This window comes from Carettochelys insculpta, chromosome 6 (genome assembly GCF_033958435.1).
Source record: "Carettochelys insculpta isolate YL-2023 chromosome 6, ASM3395843v1, whole genome shotgun sequence".
NCBI classification, from domain to species: Eukaryota; Metazoa; Chordata; order Testudines; family Carettochelyidae; genus Carettochelys; species Carettochelys insculpta.
This window is the reverse complement of record NC_134142.1, coordinates 7,955,911-7,980,523: the sequence shown is the minus strand read 5'-3', so window position 1 is coordinate 7,980,523 and position 24,613 is coordinate 7,955,911. Positions and strand designations below refer to the sequence as shown.

At 46.6% G+C, this 24,613-nt stretch overlaps 1 protein-coding gene across 1 annotated transcript in view; it reads left to right on the top strand.

Annotated features, from left to right (window-relative positions):
- Positions 1-24,613, top strand: part of TRIM9 (tripartite motif containing 9) — a 129,245-nt gene that overhangs the window by 86,665 nt on the left and 17,967 nt on the right. The window contains exons 4-7 of the mRNA XM_074998515.1: positions 5,756-5,866; positions 8,759-8,912; positions 9,513-9,670; positions 19,518-19,656. Of these exons, the coding sequence (XP_074854616.1) occupies positions 5,756-5,866; positions 8,759-8,912; positions 9,513-9,670; positions 19,518-19,656 (562 nt within the window). The remainder of the gene's footprint in view (positions 1-5,755; positions 5,867-8,758; positions 8,913-9,512; positions 9,671-19,517; positions 19,657-24,613) is intronic.

Below are 24,613 nucleotides of genomic sequence, written 5' to 3'. Positions count from 1 at the left end.
GCACAGAAGTCTCTTTGACGTCGGCTGAAGTCGACGAGGAAGTGCAGAATATTCAGCAAGAATCAATCACTGCAGGAAGAGACTGACAGTAAAGGTCAGAGGGGAGAATTTTGCCCAGACGTGCCAGCCTGTAGTAAGCACTGTAATATATTACATTATCATTATGTATCTGTGAGGGAGCTCAAGTTACTGAAGCTGTCTCCCAGAACTCACTGACAGGAGAGCCAAGCAGCAGAGCTGAAAATGATTGACTCATGCCCTGAGTAAGAGTGAAAAAGGGGTATAGGCTGGGGGAAGGGTCGAAGATGAGGATGTGATTTTACAGTGGCTGTAAAGAGAGTTGTACATGTGGCGTGCCAGGCCTTCCTGTGGGCAGTCTCTTGATGCTCAGTTGACAAGCCTGGATTTCCGAACTAGGAGGCACTACAAGCACAGGTTGATAGAATTCAGTACCCCACTTAGAGAATACTTTGGAAACTCTGTAGTGGTTTTCCCATCTTCTGCTGTAGAAGCCACCAGAGCCCAAGCAGAACTTCAGAGTCTCTGAGCCGCATGTGCTTTGTAAGGCGAGTAAACAGTTATGCGGAACTCGGCCATCTCTGTGTGGTTTCCTCGTGTTAATGTTGCTCAGACAGCAGAGACACATGAAGGCTCTAACTCAGTATTTTGAATAGTGACTTCAACACCTGTGGGGTGTGTTCTTCCTGAAGTCCTGGCTCTGGAGTCCAATTCTTTAACTCTTGTTTGTGATGTTCTCTTTAGTCCTTTGCTCCCATCCTTTGATAGATTTTGTCTGTCTGATCCTTTCCTGGCCTGATCCTGTTCCCTGAGGCAAAGCTCCTGCTTAATTCTTGGAGGCAGGTGCGCTCCCTTAAACTCGCACTGCTTCCACCCAGACCCTAAAACGGGGGAGACCATAAGGGTCATTTGGCCCAGGCTAAAGGAGACAAAGGGGCCTCAAATTCTGACATTTTTCTCGCAAGTAATTTCCATTTATTATACACCTTGCAGTTGTAACAGACAACAAAAGAAGCAAGTTATACCAGCAAAAATTGATCTAGACCGTTGTGAGAGCATGGGCCTTGGCCAGTTTTTCAGTCACATCAGCGTTTCATCTGTGTGACTGGAGACTGGAGTAGCTTCTGTGATTAGCGATTCTATGTTGTGAAACTGTTTACAGTCTTTGCATATTTTAGAGGTTTTGAAAGTCATATGTAATTCTGTTACTGTAAAGTGATTTTGCTTGATCTGAGGGTGAGCTTAACCTTTAAATGAGATGTTTATCTCTGCATAGAACTTCATATTCCTGTTTCTTTCTTAAGTGTCTTCATATGCAATAACCATATCAGGTTCAGCTGTAAGCAACCTCTTCCTCCAGTTTTAGATTCACTTTTCAAGCCTTTTTTGTGCTGATAAACTTTTAGTTCTAGTTGTCTAATAAACTTTTTATTTAATCTGGCAATCGTCCTGGGTTCATATTTGTAATAACACACCAGTTATTAAAGGAATTTAATAATGGGTACATGTCAGCAATAAAATTTCAAGATTTTGAAATAAGACTCTAAGGGCCATAGTAAAAAACATCCCCTAACCATTGTTATATAATATTCATTGTGAAGTATATACAGTTAAAATGTTGGGTAACCAATAGTGTTTAGCAAATTACCTTATTGTGTGTTACTGTGTGTTAAAAGAACCCCATTGTAAAAATGAAGCAAAGATTTGAAAGTGGTGCAAGAGACAGCAAAAGCAACAGAGTGGAGCAGCAGTTAAGAGTTTAAAGCCCACAGACATGTAGAAAAGACACCTCAGCCGTTAGATGGTAACAGAGAAACAGACACGTTAGTCTGTAATCGATCAAACCAAGAAAGCAGTCATGCAGCACGTTAAAGACTAACACAATAATTTATTAGGTGATGATCTTTGGTGGGACAAATCTTGCTGTGTGAAAAGTGGGTCTGTCTCACCAAAGCTCATCACCTAATAAATTATTGTGTTAGTCTTTAAAGTTTTGCATGACTGCTGGGCTTTTTTTTTTTTGGACTGTCATTAGATGGTGTCCCTGCTGACAGTGACACTTCCAGTCCTGATAATTAAAACTCTGTATCCCCCAATGATATTTCAAGGCCACTGCAAAAAATCAAGACACAGACATGCCAATGGCAGCAATAGATGCAGAATCTATGCTCAGTGTGCAAGCAGAAAATTAGGACCTTGGAGACCCTGCGCAGCGAGAGCGAGAATTTATGACTAGCACAGGACACAGTGTAACACCAGTGGCATCAGAACCTGATATTGGACTTCTTCGTAAGAGCATCATTGCTCAAGCGCAGTTGTTTCTAAAAGTTAGTTGTTTTCTGATTCCAAGTAATATACTGAAAGATGTGGAAAATCCTGCTTTCCCCACTCCTCTGCTGACAAAACCTCTTCCAAGCGGAGAGATCTACACAAGAGACTGGCTCTGCTGGAGCATGGAAAAAGAGATTCTGTACTGTGTGCCCTGTTTCATTTTGAGCAGTCATATTTCAGATGTATCAGTACTGTCTGGTTGGAGAATCCATGGAGGTTGGAGGATGTTGGAAGATCGAATACCTGCACATGAAACTTCAGTATCACATAAAGATAACCATGTTACGTGGAAATCATCTAGTAGAGCAGCACTAGCTGAGACTTTAATTTACTCCTGAGTGAAATAAACACAGAAGTAAATAACGTGGAAAGAAAAAAAGCTCCTTGAGCACATATTGAACCTCATTATTTTTCTTTCTGAATGGGGACTGGCTTTGTTTGGTTCCAGTCAACGTATTCGAGAACAGCAAAAAGTCCTGTGGCACCTTACAGACTAACAGATATTTTGGACCATAAGCTTTCCTGGGCAAAGACCCTCTTCATCAGATGCATGAAACAAAATATCTGTTAGTCCATAAGGTGCCACAGGATTTCTTGTTGTTCTCGAAGATACAGACTAACACGGCTACCTCTCTGATACTAGTCAACATATTGAGAACAACAAGAAGTCTTGTGGCACCTTATAGACTAACAGATATTTTGGAGCATAAGCTTTCGTGGGCAAAGACCCGCATATCTGTTAGTCTGTAAGTTGCCAGAAGATTTCTTGTTTTCAAAGCTACAGACTAACACGACTACCTCTGTGATACTAGTCAACATATTGGCGACCCTACAAATGGAAACTTCCTTGGTTTACTTGAGCTCCTTAGCGAATATGACCCACGTTTCTCAGGCCACACTAAGCGTGTATGTGAATGACAGGAGAGTGGAAAACAAATGCAAGTCCATTGTCTGTCGACCAGAATACAAAACGAGTTCATTGAGCTGTGTGGGACATTTGTGGAAACAGCAATTATTGAAAAAATACAACATGCAAAGTACTTTTCAATTACTAGAGATGCAGCTCCGGACTGTTCTTATAAAGAACAGTTGGCCTTGGTTGTCTCATATGTTCAAATTGCAGGAAGCTCAAAGGTTTCAACTGAAGAACAATTCATTTTGTTCAATAATTTCTTGACAAAATGGAAAAGAAATTGCTGTTCATGTATTAGAAATTCTGGAAGGTTTTAAATTAAATTTTCAAGTCTGCATTGGCCAAACCCATGATAGTGGATTCAATATGGTGGGGAAGTACAATGGAGTACAAGTAGTCCTCCTTGAGCAAAATTCAAACTGCATCTTCTGCAGCTGTGGCAACCACACACTAAATCTTGTTGGCGTTGATTGCTCTGAATCATGCAAGGAACCAACCACATAAACGGAACAATCCAGCAATTGTAAAACCTCCTCAGTAGCAGTCCTCAAAAGTGGAAATTCTGAAGCAGCATCTGCCTTTTTCCCTTCACAGCTTGTCAACAAGAAAATGCTCAGCACAAATTGATGGCATTAAGCTAGTTGCACAGTATATGGACTCTGTGAGAAAGGCTTTAAGTGAGCTTGAATTGCTTACTTCCACAGTACAGGCTCACACTGAGATTAAGTCAATTCAGAGTATACATCCAAATTTGAATTCATTTTAATGTCATCCCTATGGCTGAAGCTGCTAAAAATGATCCATGAAGCTAATCTTATAATTGAAGCAGGCACTGCTAAATTAGGTGTTGAGAGTTTTGACACTGAACAACTTCCTGAAGATTCATTATTAATGGGATGTGATCCTTTCCGAGTCCAACTCATTACCACGGGGTATTGACATTTCATCTGACCTTTGCACCAATCACATCTTAACATCTCAGTCTGATGCAGAAAGGTACTGTCGCATTAATTTTGTTTGTTTGGTTGGTTATTATTGACTCCATCACATCTGGTCCTACATGTCAAATTGAGTCACTGTGACAAATTAAAACAAAAAGCAGTCAAATAGCACTTTAAAGACTAGCAAAATAGTTTATTAGGTGAGCTTTCGTGGGACAGACCCACTTCTTCAGACCATAGCCAGACCAGAACAGACTCAATATTTAAGGCACAGAGAACCAAAAACAGTAATCAAGGAGGACAAACCAGAAAAAAATGATCAAGATGAGCAAATCAGAGAGTGGGGGGGGGCGCGTCAAGAATTAGATTAAGCCAAGTATGCAAACGAGCCCCTAGAGTGACTCAGAAAATTCCCAGTCAGCATTTTAATGGAATGGGGCATTCTGTTAAAGACTTAAAAGCGTGCGTGTTACTGAAAAAAAACTTTTGCACTGTTCTGCAAAGGGAAGCAGCCGAGCTGGCTCTTATATTCAAATTCGGCACATTACCACGTGGTTTGAACCGGGATGGGAATTTTCTGAGTCTGGGAATATTGAGTCTGTTCTGGTCTGGCTGTGCTCTGAAGAAGTGGGTCTGTCCCATGAAAGCTCACCGAATAAATTATTTTGCTAGTCTTTAAAGTGCTACTTGACTGCTTTTTGTTTCGATAGTATATAGACTAGCACGGCTCCCTCTCTGTTACTGTGACGAATTAGTATGCTTTTTGGATTCCTTGGGAGTTCAGAGACCTAGGGAATGAAGATCTATGTTCAGCAGCTGAGCAGTTTCAACTACAGTACAACAGCAAAATTTCAAGAGATCTCGGTGATGTTATCATCATCTTGAAACGTATACATTCTACCAACTTAAATCAGACTGCAAGCCAAAAGAACGGCTTCAAGAAATATTTGATCTCAGCCTATCGACTGTATTGCCTCATGTCACAATTGTGTTATGCATTTTTGTTAGGCTCCCTGCATCAGTGGCTTCAGGTGAATGCACATTCAGCGTTATCAAAACAAGTAAAGAACTATTGTCATTCTGTAGTGTGACGAGCAATTGAATGGGTTGCAGTGCTTAACATTAACAGTGATGTTGCATGCCAATTAGATTTTTCTTCAATTATAAACAAGTTTGCACACAATAAATGCAGAAGAGCATTCCTCAGATGAAGAGTTCTGCTTGCAGTGGAAACTCACAATTCTCTTGTTCTTGGCGCTCACTCAGTAATGGGTAGGAGGTCTTCATGTCACCCTCCTATTAGTGAGTTGTTGGTGGCTGATCAGCCCGATTCTGGAACCACGGATCATGCTGTTGGTATAATGACTTAATGGTTAATAAATAAATGGCTCAAGTCTTCATTTTCATATCTCCTTTTGGTTTTAGTAGGACCCTGTTGATGAGAAGATAGATACTTTCGGGCCTTAGGGCTGGGGCCTTTAAATTCAAAGTGGCTCAGGATTCTGTATTCTCTGAGAAGGCCTGAAATACCATCCTCCTTGTCTCATTGCAGGTGGTGCGAGACCAGATCTCTCATTGCACGGTCAAACTGCGGCAGACGACCGGCCTGATGGAGTACTGTCTGGAGGTCATCAAAGAGAATGACCCCAGTGGTTTTTTACAGGTTGGTGTGTGGTGGGTCACTTCCAGGAGCCTTTGGGTGGAAGAGCTGGGCTGGCTGGGAGGGTGACAAAGTCCAGATCTGGAGGCCTCATTCATCTCTGGTGTGACTGGGATGAAGTCAGCAGAGCTACACCATGAAGGTGTACAGCCCCAGAGCTTTAGGCTGATTGGTCCATTTTCACTAAATATGTGTACATATTTATACGTATGTGCATGAGTGTTTACACACACCCTCATGCAGATATATCATTACAGGTTGAATGTCTCTCATCCACAACTCTCTCCTCTGGCAAACGCTGTAATCCAAAATGCTTTTAGTTAGTCAGACAACTACTTATCATGGTGAATAGTAGCAGTCAAGTAACACTTTAAAGACTAGCAAAATAATTTATTAGATGAGCTTTTGTGGGACAGACACACTTCTTCAGACCATAGCCATACCAGAACAGACTCAATATTTAAAGCAGCAGTCAAGTAGCACTTTAAAGACTAGCAAAGCTAGTTTTGTTTTGATACTTATCATGGGTGTGGCCAAGTTTCCCGTGGTCCCATAAAGCTGGTTTGCAGCCACCAGTCCTGGCTCTCAGTGTTCTGTGCTGTCATTTGGCTGTAATTTACCTCTAAATGTGTTCTGAGAACCCAGTAAGGAGCAGAAGTGTTGGTAGTGTGCTAGAAAATACTGACCTCCCCTCATCCAGCACTAGTCAGGTCCCGAGAGTGCCGGATGAGAGAGATTCAACCAGTATTAATACATATTATATGAAAAATATAAAAGGTCTGAAAATATTTTGAAAAGAATTACTGAAGCTGTATGTCACCCCATCCCCTTCTTGCTACCACTGTAAAAGCCAGGTCAGGTACCTGGCCAAGGAGAGGAGATTTGGCCGGTGGCAGTATGTGTCTGCTCTACAGTGTAGCAGGCCCTACTGTCACCAGCTAGTATAAGGTTGGTCTCCCTTGTACCGTGGGCTGATGCAGCCCCAGGGATCTGTGGGGTGGGGAAGAGGGTTCCAAGTGAGTGTACAGAATCAGGCCCAGAATAGTCACCTAGGAAGATTTTCTTCCTGCCAATTTCAGTCTAGAATAGGAAGAATGGTAAGATGATTCCTTAGTACTTGGGGGCCCAGTCCTGATCCACTGGAACTCAGCAGCTAAACTCCCATCAGCTGTAGCATGACAATCAGACCCCATTAAGGGAGACACATCTCTGTGCTGGCTGGTCATGAGAAACGCAGCAGCACTAGCTAAGAGACAGGCCCTGGTGCCCTTCGCCCCCGTGAGCAGCACCAGTGTCTCTGTGAGTGATTTCAGTGGCACTGTGTGAAATGACTATTCATTGTGAGCAAGGACATCACAAACTAGCCTCTGTAAGGAGAAAAACTTGGATGTGGACATTAGAGAGCGAAACAGGCAGCACATAAGGTAGGAGACAAACTGGGAATGAATTCATCCTGTGAGCAAACTGTCTTATATGGCTATCGGGAGACAAGTTCGGAGGAAGATTCTTGTTGTAACCCTAGAATAAATATTATAGCACCCATCCATCTTGGACTCTAATGAGAAACAAACTCACAAGAAAAATCTGTAGCTCATGTGAATCGGATCCAGCTTCTACTGCAGCCTTTCTGCTGACCTCCCTGGGCACTGGGACATGACCAGAAGTTGGGACGGATTCATTCTGATCCAGATCATAGAATCTTAGGCTGGGTCTACGCGAGCCCTTTCCTTTCGAAAGGGGCATGTTAATGAGTGGGTTCGAAATATGCTAATGAGACGCTGCAATGAATATGCAGCGCCTCATTAGCATAATGGCAGCTGCGGCGATTCGAAAGTGCGGCTTGTCGAATTGTGTGCCGCCTGTGGAGACGGGACCTTCCAAAAAGACTCCCCTCCCCCAGTTTTCGAAAGTCCTTCTTCCTAACACCGGATAGGAAGAAGGGCTTTTGAAAACTGGGGCGGGAGGGGATGTCCTTTTGGAATGTCCTGTCTCCATGGCTGGCACGCGATTCAAAAAGCTGCACTTTCGAATTGCCGTGGCTGCCATTATGCTAATGAGTTGCTGCATATTCATTGCAGCACCTCATTAGCATCTTTCGAACCCGCTCATTAACATGCCCCTTTTGAAAGGAAGGACCTTGTGTAGACGCAGGGTTAGGGCTGGAAGAAACCTCAGGATGTCCTCAAGTCCAGCCACCTGCTAAAGCAGGACCATTCCCAGCCAGGGCTTTAAGATTGGACTTAAAAATCTCTAGGGATGGAGATTCCACTACCTGCCTACGTTATGTATTCTAGCGCTTCACCACCACTGAAAACAGGCTGTTTCCATCCTCTTTGGAACCCTGCTTCAGGAAGTTGAAGGCTGCTATCAAATCCCCCCTCACTCTTCTCTGCTGTAGACTAAATAAGCACAAATCCCTCAGCCTCACCTCATAAATCAAGTGTTCCAGCCCCATAATCAAATTTGTTGCCCTCCTCTGGACTCTCTCCTATGTGTCCACATCCTTTGTATAATGGGGCCCCAGAATTGGACACAATAGTCCAGATGTGGCCTCACCAGTGTTGACTAAAGAGGAATAATTACTTCTCCAGATCTGCTGGCAATGCTCCTGCTATTACATGATTGGGTTCTGCTTTAAGTAATTTAAAAATCTGAACCTGATTAAATGAAGGGCCATGCTAGAGCCAGTAGGTGACATCCTGGCCCCACTGAAGTTAAGGGCAAAACTCGGGTCATTATGAGACTGTGGTGAGGCCAAAACTCAAAGTGGGCAAGCCTTTGGTTCCACATCCTGCTGACTTTTACCATTCTAAAGCAGCAGCTCTGTCTAGGGCATAGCTCGGGCTTGCTGGAGTGGTGTGTCGTAGCTGAGGCTATGGTCTTCGTTGCAATCAGATTTCCGATGCGCTTATCAGGAGAGTGCATTTGACCGAGGACCAGTGGGGGAAAGGGACGCTGACCCCCCGGATGACCACAGACTTCGATTTAAACCTGGACAATGCGCCTTTGCTGCAGTCCATCCATCAGCTCGATTTTGTGCAGGTGAAAGGTAAGAGCTTATCTTCGGCCCAGTTAGCAAACGGTTCTCCTCGGTCATTGAGTCGGGCTCACCACGAAATCACCAGACGTAAGGGAGCAACAAATCGGAGCTAATTTTATCTACGAGGAGCTGGTTTTTATGTTTGGTTCCTTACAAATAAAAGTAAAGATGTTGGGTTTAAAACCTCGGAGAAGGTGGCTACATGGCAGCATTGCACTGGAGTGCCAGGTTCAGTGCTCTGCTCTGCCACAGACTGCCTCTGGGAACTCAGTCAAGTCGTGCTGTGCCTCAGTTCCCAGCTGTGAAATAGGGCAAATAATCCTTCCTTCTCTTCACCCTGTGTGTCCAATGAGAGGGTAAAATTTCAGGTTGACAAACTGATGAAAACCCAAACTCTGCAAACCGACCCATGGGAAGGCAGTTTAGAAACCAATTTCACAACTATTAAACATGTGGAACGCAGGCTGGGTAACAAGCTGATAAACATATTCTCCACAGATTAGAGCAAATGTGCATGCTCTGATGTACCTCCCAGCAATCTGAATGTACTTGCTAGGCCTGATGTCCATTTTGGTCATAGAAGCAAGGGTTACACTAATTTTTGTTTAGCTTCCTCTCCAGTGCCGGCACCCCCGATCCTACAGCTAGAAGAATGTTGCACCCACAACAACAGTGCCACATTGTCCTGGAAACAGCCCCCTCTGTCAACCGTACAGGTGGAAGGATACATTCTAGAGCTGGATGATGGGAATGGTGGTCAGTTCAGGGTAGGTACTGAAAACATCTGTCCTACTTCTAAAACGTGCCTTGGGGCTGCAGACAATGCCGGCGATAAGTGAGCCAAGGCAGGAGCATTGCTGATAGGCAGGACACAGGTTTATGCTCTGCAGAGATATGCAGGCCTGGATCGCCTGCCACTGCCATATAGCATCCTAGAACCCATAGGCCTCGTGTAGTGATAACATGCACATTAAATGGGGCTCTGATTCCACGGGTTGCAAGACAGTGGGTTATCAGGTCTGTCTGGTATTGTTTTTAGGGGAGTTCATATGTTGTTTATTTCTGTACGGTATAAGCTTCTCTGGGGTTTGAACTGAACCTTTGTTACTTTTTGTTAACAGCTTCCGTCCGGTTTTATGCCAGTGAATATTCTTGTGGTGGTGGTGGGCTTGCTGCAGGAATCACTGGGTGATATTCCGTGATGTGGGTGGTGCAGGAGATTGTCAGAACGGTCCCTTTTAGCCTTTCCAGTCCATGAATCTCTGAGCAGATAACACAACTGCTAACTTTGCAGGGGGAAGCAAACTCACAACTGACTGTAGGCACCAGGTTCAGAGATTGTGGAAACCATCAACCCAAGAGCGCTTCCAATGATGGAAGGCACCACACAGTAGCTTTGCTGCAGTGTCTGGGGACAGATTGTTGCGCAGGGCCTCCCAATTCTGCATGAGTCATTCCTGCAAGAACACAGTGGTGAGAGCCAGACCCTGCAGGGAACCAGCTTTCTGTGGCAGTGTCCATTGTTCAGGAGTCACTAGCTACGACCACCAGCTACGACCACCTCCGTCAGGTTCCCTGGTGGAGAAACTCTCTCTTTCCACTTCTCATTTCAGACATTGTACCTAATTCTCTGCCTCCCGTGGAAGGATCCCTCCCTGTGGCTGAAGAATTTAAGTTACGCATGGGGACCGGTGACGGATAGGCAGCCCAGGGGTCAGGAGAGCACAGAGGTGGCTGAGGATTGGTCTTTATTTTTTTTTAAATAATTTTGTACTCCTGCCTATTTTCTCCATGTAAAAATCTTTCCCAAGTCCAGGTGGACTTTTCCCTTGTTTTCAAATCCACGCGGCCTGCAAGGATCCACAGAAACCTGGCCCTGGCTGCACTGATCAGTCTGAATCCCTTTATTTCCCGTTGTCATCAAGGGCGGATTTGGCCAGAGAGGCGTATGCAGTTTGTCTCCTGGGAGCAGATGTGAGAATGGAAGTTCAGTTACAGCTGAATCCTGCAACTCCAACACACACAAGCAGGAAACTTACTCCCAGCATGCAGCATCAGTATCTAGCACTTACAAAGATTTCTGGGGAACTTTTCCAAACTCTTCATCCCTCCTTTCCGATAACTGGTCGTTGGGAGGTCAGGTCAGCTGAGGCTGCTGGGCAGAGTATTTAGCTGCTGTTAGCTAATATCTTCCTGGATGATCAGCAGGCTTGGGAAATGAAACAAACTCATTTTAAAGCACGTTTTGAACACCTTAAAAGTAGGCTGCCAAACATCTCTTGCTATAGACCAATAAGTTTAACATCAGTACCAGGCAAATTAGTAGAAACACTAGTAAAGAGTAAAATTGCAAGGCACATAGAAGAGCACGAATTGTTGGGCAAAAGTCAGCATGGTTTCTGCAGAGGGAAGTCGTGTCTGTCTAATCTATTAGAATTCTTTGAAGGGGTTAATAAACATGCGGACAAGGGGCACCCAGTGGACATAATATACCTAGATTTCCAGAAAGCCTTTGACACGGTCCCACACCAAAGGCTTTTATGTAAATTAGGTGGTCATGGGATAGGAGGAAAGGTCCTTTCATGGATCGGGAATTGGTTAAAAGACAGAAAACAAAGGGTGGGAATAAATGGTAAATTTTCACAATGGAGGGGGGTAACTAGTGGTGTTCCCCAGGGCTCAGTCCTGGGACCGATCCTGTTCAACTTGTTCATCAATGATCTGGAAAATGAGGTAAGCAGTGAGGTGGCAAAGTTTGCAGATGACACCAAGTTGTTCAGGACAGTCAAAACCAAAAGGGATTGTGAAGAACTACAAAAAGATCTCAGCAAACTGAGTGATTGGGCAGCAAAATGGCAAATGAAATTTAATGTGGGTAAGTGTAAGGTAATGCATGTTGGAAAAAATAACCCAAATTACACGTACTACATGATGGGGTCAAATTTAGCTACGACAGATCAGGAAAGGGATCTTGGAGTTATAGTGGATAGTTCTCTGAAGACATCCACGCAGTGTGCAGCGGCAGTTAGTAAGGCAAATAGGATGTTAGGAATTATTAAAAAAGGGATCGATAATAAGACAAAAGATATCATACTTCCCCTATATAAAACTATGGTACGCCCACATCTCGAGTACTGCGTGCAGATGTGGTCTCCTCACCTCAAAAAAGATATATTGGCATTAGAAAAGGTTCAGAAAAGGGCGACTAAGATGATTAGGGGCTTGGAAAGGGTCCCATATGGGGAGAGGCTAGAGAGACTGGGACTTTTCAGTTTGGAAAAGAGGCGATTGAGGGGCGATATGATAGAGGTATATAAAATCATGAATGGTGTGGAGAAAGTGAATATAGAAAAATTATTTACCTTTTCCCATAATACAAGAACTAGGGGACACCAAATGAAATTGATGGGTAGTGGGTTCAAAACTAATAAAAGGAAATTTTTCTTCACACAGCGCACAGTCAACCTGTGGAACTCCTTGCCCGAGGCGGCTGTGAAGGCCAGGACTCTATTAGGGTTTAAAAAAGAGCTTGATAAATTTTTGCAGGTCAGGTCCATAAATGGCTATTAGCCAGGGATAAAGTATGGTGCCCTAGCCTTCAGAACAAGGGCAGGAGATGGATGGCAGGAGATAAATCACTTGTCTTCTGTTCTCCTTCTCTGGGGCGCCTGGCATTGGCCACCGTCGGCAGATGGGATGCTGGGCTTGATGGACCTTTGGTCTGACCCAGTATGGCCATTCTTATGTTCTTATGTTCTTATGTTAATTCCCATGGAGGTTTGTGATTTGCTGTACTACTGGCAGTCGGAGGCGTTTAAGGTTCGGGGACTTTGAAATGGCTGTAATTTATACAGTTAAAAAGTGGCTTTTCTCTGATCCAACACACTCATAATTATTCTCTAACATGTTCATCAGCGTTCAGAGCAGGCAAAGGGGAGCAGTGCACTGTTTTCCTGAACACCAGCTGTATGTGGTGCAGCTGGAGCAGACCCCAGGTAGTTGGCAGAGGGGAAGGAATGAGTTGAATGGGAGAAATTTGCAGAGGACTGAGTTTGAAGGAAGGCAGAGCAATGTCTCAGCGTGGCCAAGCGGGGAATAAAGCTTTCTAGCTGGGGGAGAAGTTGGCAGGAAGTAAAAGGAAAAACACCTTTTGTTTCAGAGTCCCACAGATCTCTTCTCAGTGTCCCGCAGGATGGTTACTCTCAGGTCTGCGTTCTCGCTGGAGGACTCTTGAAGCCTCAGGACCAGCAAGTTTTTTCACTTTAGCTGCCTCAGTGTCAAAACCTCCTGCCCCTTCCAGTCAAGCAGAACTGGGCGCGGCTGCCTCAGAGTCCGTTCCTGCAGCTCCGGATTCACAGTCTCTGCCTGGTGAGCCGTGCTGATTTCTCTACCATGCTGAGGGGCCTGCCTTCATGGTGCCCTCAGCATCTCAGGAGCCCTGGGCCATGCTGGGTCCCACATGCAGAACATGGCCACCTAGTGATGTAAAGCCAGCTCAGGTCACCCAGTAGGGCTGCAGAGCTCCAGCGTGGTGAAGCCACCCACAGTCGTGCCGCAGGACGCACAGGGACCAGCACATCCCTCATGCGGCTCTGCCCTTGCTCACCACTGCCCAGGGTGAGGAAGGATGAAAACTGGGCACGTTTGAGGAGACACAACCTTAGCTGTGATCCCAGTAGTGCGAAGGGGGTGCTTAGCTGTATGTCTGCCCCTTAGGGCAGGTCTGCACTAGAAGAGAAAGTTGACCAAAGATCCACAACTCCAGCTAGGAGAATAGTGTAGCTGGAGTCGACATACCATCAGTCGAATTTCTCCCCAGCCCATAGTGGGAGGTAGACAAGAGAAACTCTCCCATCAATTTCCCTTACTCCTTGTGTCACGAGTGGATGCAGGAAAAGGGTTAACCCTTAGAGTTAGCCTAACTTTCTGCAAGGGGTTGCCAGGTAAGCCAACGTGAGGAGGAGAGATACTTTTAAACTGAGAACAATTGCAGTCTGAGGGGTCTTTGTCTGTGTGCCTGATGCAGAGGAGACAGAGCAAAATGATTGCTCGTAAGCAGCTGGACTGAATCCAGTAAATCTTCTGGCCGTCTCAAAATCAGCCGTAGATATGTAAGTAGAAAGGAAACATTTAGTTAGACGCAACCGGGTTATGGTGATTTTGAAATTGGTCTGGACTTTTTCAGGTTCTCTGGTTAACGATTTGGTTCTTCCCCCTGTACTCTGTAACTCCCAAGCCGAATCCCAGGGAAGTGAATCTTTGAGCTGCAGCCAGAATATTTGAGTTGTTTTCTCTCGTTTTATGAATCAATTACTTTTTTTAAGGCAATGAGTTGATCCCTGTGTCCTAGAAGGGTCTGTATATATTCATTCCCTAGACTGGTGGGTCAGCTATCAGATTACAGCTTTATGGTTCCAAGCTCTTGGTTTTAGGTGAGGGAGGGTTAAGAGCTTGGGGTTTACCCCACAGGGAGACATCCCAAGTGTGTCTTCCTGGCTTAAAGGGAGGTTTTCTCACTTGGGTGGTGACAGTGACCAACCCCCAGGGTCAGGGAATCTGTAACCTTGGACAGCTTTTTGAAGCAGAGCCTTTACAGGCAAGGTATTTTCAAGGTTTGCCCCCCCGGCCTTTTTTCTGCACGCAGTGTGTCAGAGTGGGGAAGCAACCCTGACACCTCGCAACTGTGAGGAGTTCTGTGGTCAATGAGGGTTCCCTCGGCATTCAATTTAGCATGTCCCTACTTGACCTGCTAAATCAAATCCTGGAAGATCGATCGTCGGTGCATCAACCTGGGGCCAAGTGTAGACAAGCCCTTTGGCCTCACCAGGCAGGTGTAACTGGGAGCTCTGCTGTAGTGTTCGTTACTAGAAGACATGATTTCCCTGATCCTGTCCTGCTCATCCCACCCGCATTCTGCTTATATTGGTGCACTCCACATCTAGCTCCACAGGATGGAGCTGTTAGTGTTACGTCTTATTCACAAGGTGGGATCCTCAGCCCTGCTGGGTCCCTGTTGCGCTGCTTCAGTAACAGAAACAGTGACATAAAGCCACTCTAAACAGGCAGCTCACAAGTCCCCTGTTGCAGCAGAATCCCCCGTGGCTGAAAGCTGACGTACCTGGCTCTAGCGGCCCACTCCTTTCCTGCTCCCTTTCAATAGGTCTGAGGGTAAGAGGGGGCCCAAGCAGAGCAAGGTGTGCCCTGGTGGTCTAGGGCTGGCAGAAGGGATCACAGGATCATAGAAATATAGGGCTGGAAGGTGCTTTGAGAGGTCTTTGAGTCCAGTCCCCTGCACTCTGGCAGGACCCAGAGCTAGACCTTCCCTGACTGGGGTTGTCCAACTTTGTTTTGAAAAGTTTTCATTGCTGGAGTCTCCATGGTCTCCGTTGTAAGCCTGTTCCAGGGCTTAACAGCTCATACACACCTAGCAAGCGTTGCCTAACATCTAAGCTAAGTCCCCCTTTGCTGCCGATTAAGACCATTACTTCTTGTCCAGCCATCGGTGGACGTGGAGAATAACTGACCACCATCCTCTTTAAAACAGTCAACATACTGAGAGACTTTTCTTAGATCGCCTACTCCCCACAATCGTCTCTTCTCCAGACTAGGTGGGCTCACTTTCTGTAACCTTTCCTTATAGGGCAGGTGTTCTAAACCTTTACCATGTTTCTTGCCCTCCTCTGGACTCACTGCTATTTGTCCACATCCTTCCTCAATTGTAGTATCCAGAACTGAACAAAGTCCTCTGGCTGAGACCCCACCAGTGCCAAGTAGAGTGAGACAGAGACCTCCCATGTCTTACATACAACAGTCCTGGAAATAGACCACAGAACTATATTAGCCTTTTTTGCAACTTCATCACACTGACTCCGGTTCAGTTTGTGATCCACTCTTAGCCTCCAGATCCTTTTCATCTGCCCTAGTGCCTGGCCAGTTATTCCCCATTTCTAGCTGTGCTCTTGATTTTTCCTTCCTAAGCGAAGTACTTGAACTTCATCATGTTGACTTCCCCATTGAATTTCTTCTTGTTGAATTCAGATCAGCTCTCTATTTTGTCCGCATCATTTGGAATTTCAAACCTGTCCACCAAAGGTCTGGCAACTCCGCCCTGCTTGGTGTCATCAAGAAATGCTGCTCCAGGTGACATAGATTAGAGCACTCCTGAGGCTGCTCTAGGTTGTGCCATTGGCTGGTTTGACCTGAGATAGTGGGAAGCAGAAAGGTGGTTCAGAGGCAGCTTTGTCTCCTCGGTGATAAAGCTGGTTATTAAGTTATGGGATTGTTTGGATAACTGTGGAGATTATCCAGAAGAAAATCAGCAACGGCCAGTCAGATAATGAAGCGATTTTCAAACCTGGAGTCATATAATCAGAAGCCATTTAATTTATAAAATGTAAACCTGGTCACATGCTTTCTTTGACAAATGACATGGCAATTTAGACAGTCTGAAACTATTTTTACTCCTGCTCAGACCAGTTCAGGGTTTTCAAACACAGATGCAGCAGTAAAGGATACAGAGTTAACCTGAGTCTCTAAAGCTTTGCTCATGACCTGCCTACCACCTCTGTTGTGTTATTCGCTTTCGTTTGGAGCTGCAGCTGCTATTTCTCCCTCGGCCAGCTCCAGGGCCACTGCCACCTATTCAGAAGTGCAGCTCAATGTACAGCCAAGTTCTTGACTCTGAGGCATGTCAGAAGCTGCCAAAAGTGAATCTTCCCTGTTTGTAGACTGCAGTTACTAAGCCTTTGCTTTTCTAGTCTGGGGATTTCAAAGCACTTGACACTCACTAATGAGTCAATGCTCACAAACATCTCTGATGTGGGAGAGCATCAAGAGGTAACCTGTGGGAAGGCAGGGGGGGAGAAGGGCAGGGTGAGGGCAATGAGCTTCAGCAATGTTACTGAGCATGCTCAGTCTGTGTAAGCCTGCTCAGCACAAACCAAATCTAAGGGGGTGCGTGACCCCACCTGTCCCTCCCCCCAGATCACCAGGTGATTTTTGGGAGGGTCCAGAGAAGATGGGAATGGTGAGTTTAGAAGTTTGGTCTCCAGTACAATGGATGAGATTGGCCCTTATCCAAACTGAAAGTAAAAGCTGTGCATCTCCAGAGTGGGGCCAAGGGTTGCAAACCCTCCAGGAGTGGCCTGGGGTCTCCTGGAATCAGCCTCAAGCTCCTGGTGACTATTGAAAGCAACTCTGGAAGCTTTAATAGGATAGTTTAAAAGCGTGACATTATGTAATATTAGTGAGGGCGGAGGGAATCTCCTGGATAGCTTCAGTCAGATTTGGCAACCCTATCTGGACCCTGGGTCTGCAGGGATGAGTTTGAATCCATGAATTTTCTCTCTCTCTCTCTCTCTCTCTCTCTCACACACACACACACACACACACACACACACACACACACACTCTCTCTCTCTCTCTCTCTCTCTCTCTCTCTCTCTCTCCCCCCCCTGTCAAGTCTGAGGCGTGTTTTTTTCCTAATTTACTAATCGTTGCATTAAATCCAAAAGGCCAGATTCTCTGACACCATTCAAAAGCTCAAGAACAAATGGGTGTAAATGCAAGCTGAAGTATTCCAAACTGTTGACCTTCAGGGCTGACCTGTGTGCCAGGACAACTCACAGTGATTACGCTGCCCACTGGCAGTTTGTTTTACAATATGTGAATCAAATGACTGTCCTGTTGGACAGCGATCAGATAATAATGTAGGAACCCAGCATGTGAAGTGAGGCAGCAGGGAAACCTATAAGCATTAAAACACAGCTGAGAAGCTTTTCCTGTACCCCTGTTCCAGCTGTATTTCCCTTTTACTTGCCTCCATTCAGTAAACTGAGTCCCCAGCTCAAGCCAAACCTCTAGCTCCTGAGTGCTGACAGGTTGCTCTGCCAGAGGAGAGCGGCCATTCACATAACCCTCAGCTCTGATACCTAATTTCATTAAACCGCTCCAGAATCACTGGAAAGAAATAGAGCAGATTTCTGTGTTCTTTGTCTAGGGAACGTTGCCCAAAGGGACGTCACGGGTCAGTTAGTCTTTCCCCTAAAGAAATGGAACAGTGTGCACCCTCCTGGAAAAAAGGCAGGCGTATTTAAGCAGAGGCTGTTTAAACAAGCGTGCAACTCCAGTCTGTTACTCCCAGCAGAGACGCACAAAGAAGTCCTGGGAAAAAAGGAGAGAGTGAAGGCTATTTCACAAGGAAACCAAGAGAAAAACCTTCCCCAGCAATGCAAATGAAATCAAGCAGCAGCTTCAGCCACATCCCCTGTCATTAAAAGCAAATATTGCAACTGACTTGTTTGAGGATTTCAGTAAGATGTGGGCAGTGTTCTCTGTAAGCCGTACTCTTGTGTGTCTGCTCAGAAGAGAGTCAAATGGCGCCCAGCTGATTAGCAGAGCACCCGCAGCCAGGTTTCATTTCTAGGTTTATGTGCCTCAGTGCACAGAAAAAATTATTCTGTGCATAGATGGAAAAAAAAATCCGCATGTGGATGGAAGTATCAGAGGGAACATTGTATGTGGGTCTGATTCAGTGCTAGACAGGTAGCTGTGTTAGTCTGTATCTTTAAAAACAACAAGAAGTCCTGTGGCACCTTATAGACTAAGATACTTTGGAGCATGAGCTTTTGTGAGCAAAGACCTTGCTTCGTCGGATGTCTTTGCCCAGGAGAGCTTATGCTCCAAAATATCCTAGTCTATAAGGTACCACAGGACTTCTTGTTGTTTTTGATTCAGTGCTGGTCACTACAGCGTTAGGCCAGGGTAGCTGCCGTGGATCTGGGCAACCATCTTGTCTTTTTTTTTCAGGAAAGCTTTGGTCCTGCCACCTGAGCTTACAAGGAAGTAGAGCAGGGGTCAGCAACCTTTCCGAGGCAGAGTGCTTGAAATTTGACCTTTTGAGCTGAATGTGCGGCCCAAGTGCCGGTGATGCTTTTTAAGGTCACTAATAGTCCTGCTTACAACAGCATCATTAATAAATAAATGAAGGTGCTGAGCTTCACCATGGAGGTGGCGGTCAGGAGCATTAGCTGGTCTTTTGTTAATCCACAGGCAGCCTGGCTTTGAGCAGGCTCCCGGCCGCAGGGGGGAGGAGGGGCGGGGCTGAGCTCCTGCCTCACGTGCCGATGAAAGTCGGCTCGCGTGCCGCTCTTGGCACCCGTGCCGGGGGTTGCTGACCCCGAAGTAGCGTCTAGGTGCCAGGTTCTGCTCACCGGCCTTCACTGAGTTTACAGTCTTTCCTAGGGCAGAGCTCTGCTGGACTTCACTGGGAGTTTTTTGCTTGAGGAAAGACTTCAGGACTTGGCCTCGTGACCTTACGGTACAGCAGCTGGTTTTATCTGGGTGGTTCGTTGGCATGCCAGTGTCGTGCCATAGGGTCGTTTGAGCTGGACACTAACTTGTGATTTAATGCTCTCTTGTCAGTGGTGAATCTCTTCCCTCTCCTGTCCTGTGGCAGACATTGTAGCAGGACCACAAGGTGCCTTTCTGGCATGCCTGTGTGTTGAGAAAGCTGTGGAAACACTGTGCACCAGACCCCAGGAATTCTGCCCTGTATGCGACCCCGTGTGGAGCGTGTGCATCAGACCCTAACCCAGCTCTTTGTTTGCCAACTAGGAGGTGTATGTTGGAAAAGAGACGATGTGCACGGTGGATGGTCTGCACTTCAACAGCACGTACAGTGCTCGCGTCAAAGCCTTCAACAAAACAGGAGTCAGCCAGTATAGCAAGACCCTGGTCCTACAGACGTCCGAGGGTAAGATGCTTGGGCAATGTCGTTGTGAAAGGATCCCCCAGGGACGGTGCTGCCCACAGACAAGGTGCATAAAAGCCACATAGGTTAGCATTACAGTGCTGAGAGTAACTCCTCTGGCTGTGTGTGAAAAGCCAAACGTTGTAAAAAGTAATCATATGGAAAAGAGGAGGAAAGATTATAAGTCAGGAGTCCAGAGCAATGTCTGTAATTGTTTTCCAGGCCAGTGCTTCACTGAATAGATTTAGTGAGTCACAGCACTCTCCAGGAAAGGGGACTGGTTGGTGGGGGCTGGGGATGTGGTGACAGGTGGCTCTGGGGGGAACTGGGGTGGGAGCTGGGGAGGTGGTGACAGGCGGCTCCAGGGAGAACTGGGGTGGGAGCTGGGGGTGTAGTGACATGCGGCTCCAGGGGGACCTGCAGGGGAAGCTGGGGAGGTGGTGAAGCGGCTCTGGGGGTGCGGCGGTGGGAGCTAGGGAGGAGGTGTCAGGCCCCTACTCTGAGAAGAGCCATTTAGGGTTTGAATGCCACAGCCTCATGCCTCAGAGGGAGTTACATTATCTTAAAATGAAACTCAAATGTCTTTAATTCCCTTGCCATTAAAAATAAACGTCCTGAGAAACCAAGAACTGTTGGGTTGCATTGTGATTTGCTGTGTGGCGTTTAGCTGCATGCTCTGTGATGTACTGTCAGGTAGAGAGAGGCTCTGGGTCTTGCTGGGGTTCTTGCTATGTAACAGCCAAGCCACACTGTTTCCATGTACAAAGCTGGTAACATCGCCCCTTTCAGCTGCTTCAGTGATGCTGTTAAATTCTTCTGTTCAGTATGAGCAGAGGGAAGCCTTCCCCTCTCTGCCTTTGGATACATCTGCTACACCAGGCAATTTGTCCATCCCGGAAAATAGGCTGGATTCTGCCATGCAGGTTGAGAGTCAGAAGGCTGGGTTAGAAAAATGACTTGGGAGATAGAAACAGCAGGTGGTAACCCCATGATAAAGGCTGTCAGCTCAGTGCCAGATATCTGCAGTCCTTTAATGTGCAGTTACTAGCAGAGAAGTGACCCTTTCTTGTAGTTCTCCACACATACCAGTATTCCCTTTCCATAGTCCAGATCATTCTTGAAGCCAGATCAAGACTTTTCCAGCTGCCAGCTCCACAAACTTAGCCTGGCTCTAAAAAACCAACTTGTGCACCTTCTGGTCCGTGTGGTTTCCACCAGCACTGGAGACGCTGGAAGCAGAATGCAACGGGTCGTTCTGTTGATGGTGCATGAGGCTGTGTCCATGTGCAACAGCTGTGACTTTAGAGTCTTGCCAAGGACAAATGAGATCACAAACCGCAGCACGTACTGGTATGAGCAGATTCAGATGTAGCTGTTGTAATATTGGAGGTTTTTCTGGACACAGCTGAGAGAGCCAAAACAGAGCAAATGGCTTAAAACAGGGCTACTTGCAGTCCTCCACTTCCAGGCACCGAACCAGTCACACAGAGCACTTCTGTTGCATTCTGTACAGCAAGAAGTCACATACGCAATTCCCTCAGACAGCTTCTCTTGCACCACAAGCGGCATCCCTCCTTGCACAGAGGGGAGGTTATGTTAACTAATCTCACCTAATCCACCCAGGTTCTTCTAGTTCCAAAGGACCAACCACATTCCCAGGTCAATGGGTCTTACCCAAAAGAGCACACTGCACCAATCCTTTGGAATTTCACATCTAAAGGTTAATTAATAAAAAGAAGGAAAGAATAGGGTGAGAGTAAAATTATTAAAGCAATCAAATTACATACACCAGCCACAAAGTTCGTGATGTGGCCTTGCAGCAGAGCTGGAGTAGGCTTCTGTCTTAAAAGTCTCTGGGACATATCCTTTGTTAGGATGGGTCGTCAGTCCTTCCGGGCCCAAGTGCACAGCAAAGATGATCCTAAAGTGATGAGTTAGAGTGAAAACTACTGAAGTAGCTCTCAGGAACCGCTTTATACCCTTGCCCACGTGGAGGGAATTCCATTGTTCTCCCTGCGTGGAAACACATCCAAGATGGAGCCTGTCACGTGGGCAGGTCACCTGTCCATGTCCTTTTTAGGCAGTCAATCATTGCCTGTCGCATGGATGGCATGGTCACAGCAAAATTCCTCAGATGTTGACTGGAACCTGATAACGGTCTTTGACAAGCACGGCTTCACCTGACCAGGAACGCTTTCACAATAGGTTGCCAGGCCTCCCACTGTTGTTGCCCAGAAGCTAAAAGTTCAGATACAGGTACAGAGACAATGCTTATAACTTAAATATAAAAATGATACAAGCATATGAGCAGTAAAAACAGAATCAGCATATAATAAACTTTCATTAGACAACTCACTTGGCCCACTTTGCATAAGATATGGTGCAAATATAGAACAGTGGTTGCAACAATATATTGCATGTTCACCTCACAGACGTTTCCACTGTCTCACTCTGGCTGTTGTCTGGCCACAGAAGATGACGGAGGCTATTGTTCAGGAGGAAGCCGTAATGTTTCCCTTTGTTTTGAATATGTCTGCAGTGAAGATGGATGGAGAACTGTGGTGATGTCTAGGAACACAGCTCTGGGAGAAACCAGAGCCACAGCTGCTCTTGCTCCTTATCTGAGCAGCCAGAGAAGCAAATCTTTATACCGTAAGCCCTCGACATAAGCGGCTTCAAGTTGTGCGTAACTCGCTTTAACATGAGTTGAGCACAACCGGCGCTGTTCTGCAGCCCCTTCGCCTGCCTTCTCACAGCCGTGGGGCTATCAACCTGACAGTCACGCTGCTGGGGGAAGTCGGGGAAGGCTTTTAGCTTGCCTAGCTGCCCGCCCACTAGGCGAGCTAAAAGCCCCTTCCCCCAGCCCTACAGCTGTCAGGCTGACAGTCACACCATGGGGGGAATGCAGGGAGAAGCAGCCAGGAAACTGACTAGCCCTGGTGAGTTGTTCAGTTTCCCGGGTCTGCAAGCAGGGAGGAGCTGGGAACCAAGCAGCAGCCTGGTTCCAAAGGGGAGCTGGGAACTAGGGCTGGTCAGCTGTGGGGCTGGGGGAAGGGGCTCTTAGCCCGTCTAGCGGGTGGGCAGGAACACAACCGCCACGTAACTCGAGGGTTTACTGTATTACAAACCAGGGGCCGCTGTTTGGCCTCTGACTGATACACGTTAAACGTTGGAATAAACTGCCAAGGAGGTTGTGGAATCTCCATCGCTGGAGATATTTAAGAGCAGGTCAAACAAACCTACGGGGAATGGACTAGACGGCACTTGGTCCTGCTGTGTGGGCCGGGGACTGGACTCTCTCGAGGTCCCTTCCCGTTCTGGTGTTCTCTGATGCTGTGTGGGTGGGAGTTCTGTGCACGTTAACGAGGATCAGTTGGGGGCCCATGAAAAGGCCTGTGTGACAAGCTGTCTCCCAGCAGAATGACAGTCAGTCTCTGAAGACGTTGGCACATTGAGGGCCCCGGCTGTAGAAGGGAAAGCTGGACTGCTTTTTGGAGTGGGGAGGGAACCCCCAGCTGGCTGATATCTGCAGCTCAACACCAACCAGGCCCAGCCCACAGCAGCCTGAGGATAGGCAGGGGCACCATAACGTCTTGTGCTCCCGGCTGTGTCACAGACACTAGGGAATCAATACCACTCAGTGGAAGCCAGAGCAGCTCTCTGGCTGCTTTAATTGACAACAGGGGGAAACTTGTCCTTGACTGCCCTGAGGACTGTACACATCCATTCTCCCCAACCCCCCGACTTCTACATTGAGAGGAGTTCGACCAACCCCACCAGTCTGACCCAGGGGGCATTTCTTCAGCACTTGTACTAGAAACCGGCTTCCTCTCCAATTTTATCCCATAAACAGCTTTTGCTGTTCAGCTTCCTGCCCAAAACAAGGGAGAAGGGAAAACCTGTCCCTTCTTTCCTGAATCAGTCCAACCTGCAGAATGGACCTTGTCCACCAAAGCAGCTGGAGTGGCCAGGGTTCAAGCTGTAGCTAGTCCCGGTCAGGGACATGCATGGGCGCCCACCCCCATCCTTATGGCCAGGGTGGGGGGGTTGGATATTTGCCCCGTGACGTACAAGATCCATCCCTGTCTACACTGCGCAGGCCCTGCCTAACTAAGGAGCCAATCAGAAGGATTCTTTTACCGGTCCCAGCGGAGTGGGCCCTGTGTTTGCCCAGACACACACTTTTAAGAACACATCTTTTGTTCACTGGAGTCTTTGAAACGAATGGCTCTTCTGTTGTTGTTCCAATACGAAAGCTTTCCTCCTCCTCCTCCTCCTCTCAGAGGCACTCAGCTTTCGGTGGGCCCAAAACAGAGAAATAAATTGTGCCTGTATTCAACTTAATGGTATTTCCGTGAGTCATTGAACTGACAGTGTCTCTGATGCTCTGACAACCAGCTGGAGTTACGATATTTGGCCTATCCAGCAGAACTGGGCTGTGAGCCCAGCTCTGCATGAATGGGGCTCAGCAGAGCCCCACTCTGCTCTGCAAAGTACCATGGACCGTTTCAGTAGGAGGGGAAGTGAGGAGGAAGGGGCAAAGAGAAGACCAGCCAGAACATGGTCACGTTATTGTTACTATTGTTAATCTCTTGTTTGTAACTCACTATGGGAGAGGCTGCCTAGGCTCATTTTTTTTAAATTACTGATTTCCTGCTCAGACATACAGGCAGCAGTGGGGAAAGTACCACAAAGTTACTTAGAGCAAAAGTACAGCTGCTTTGGGGGAAATCTACGTAAGTACAAGTCACCAGTGTACTTCTGGAAAACTACTTGAGTAAACGTGTGCGCGCACACTCACACATCACTTCTTGATTGTACTCAAGTACCCAGAAGTGACAGCAACTGCACTTTTACTCAAGTAACTTTTTGGGGTCCTTTTTCCATCTCTGCCTTTAGGGTTGATCCAAAAGCCACTGAAGCCAAGGGGAGTCTTTCTGTTAACTTCAGTGCATACCAA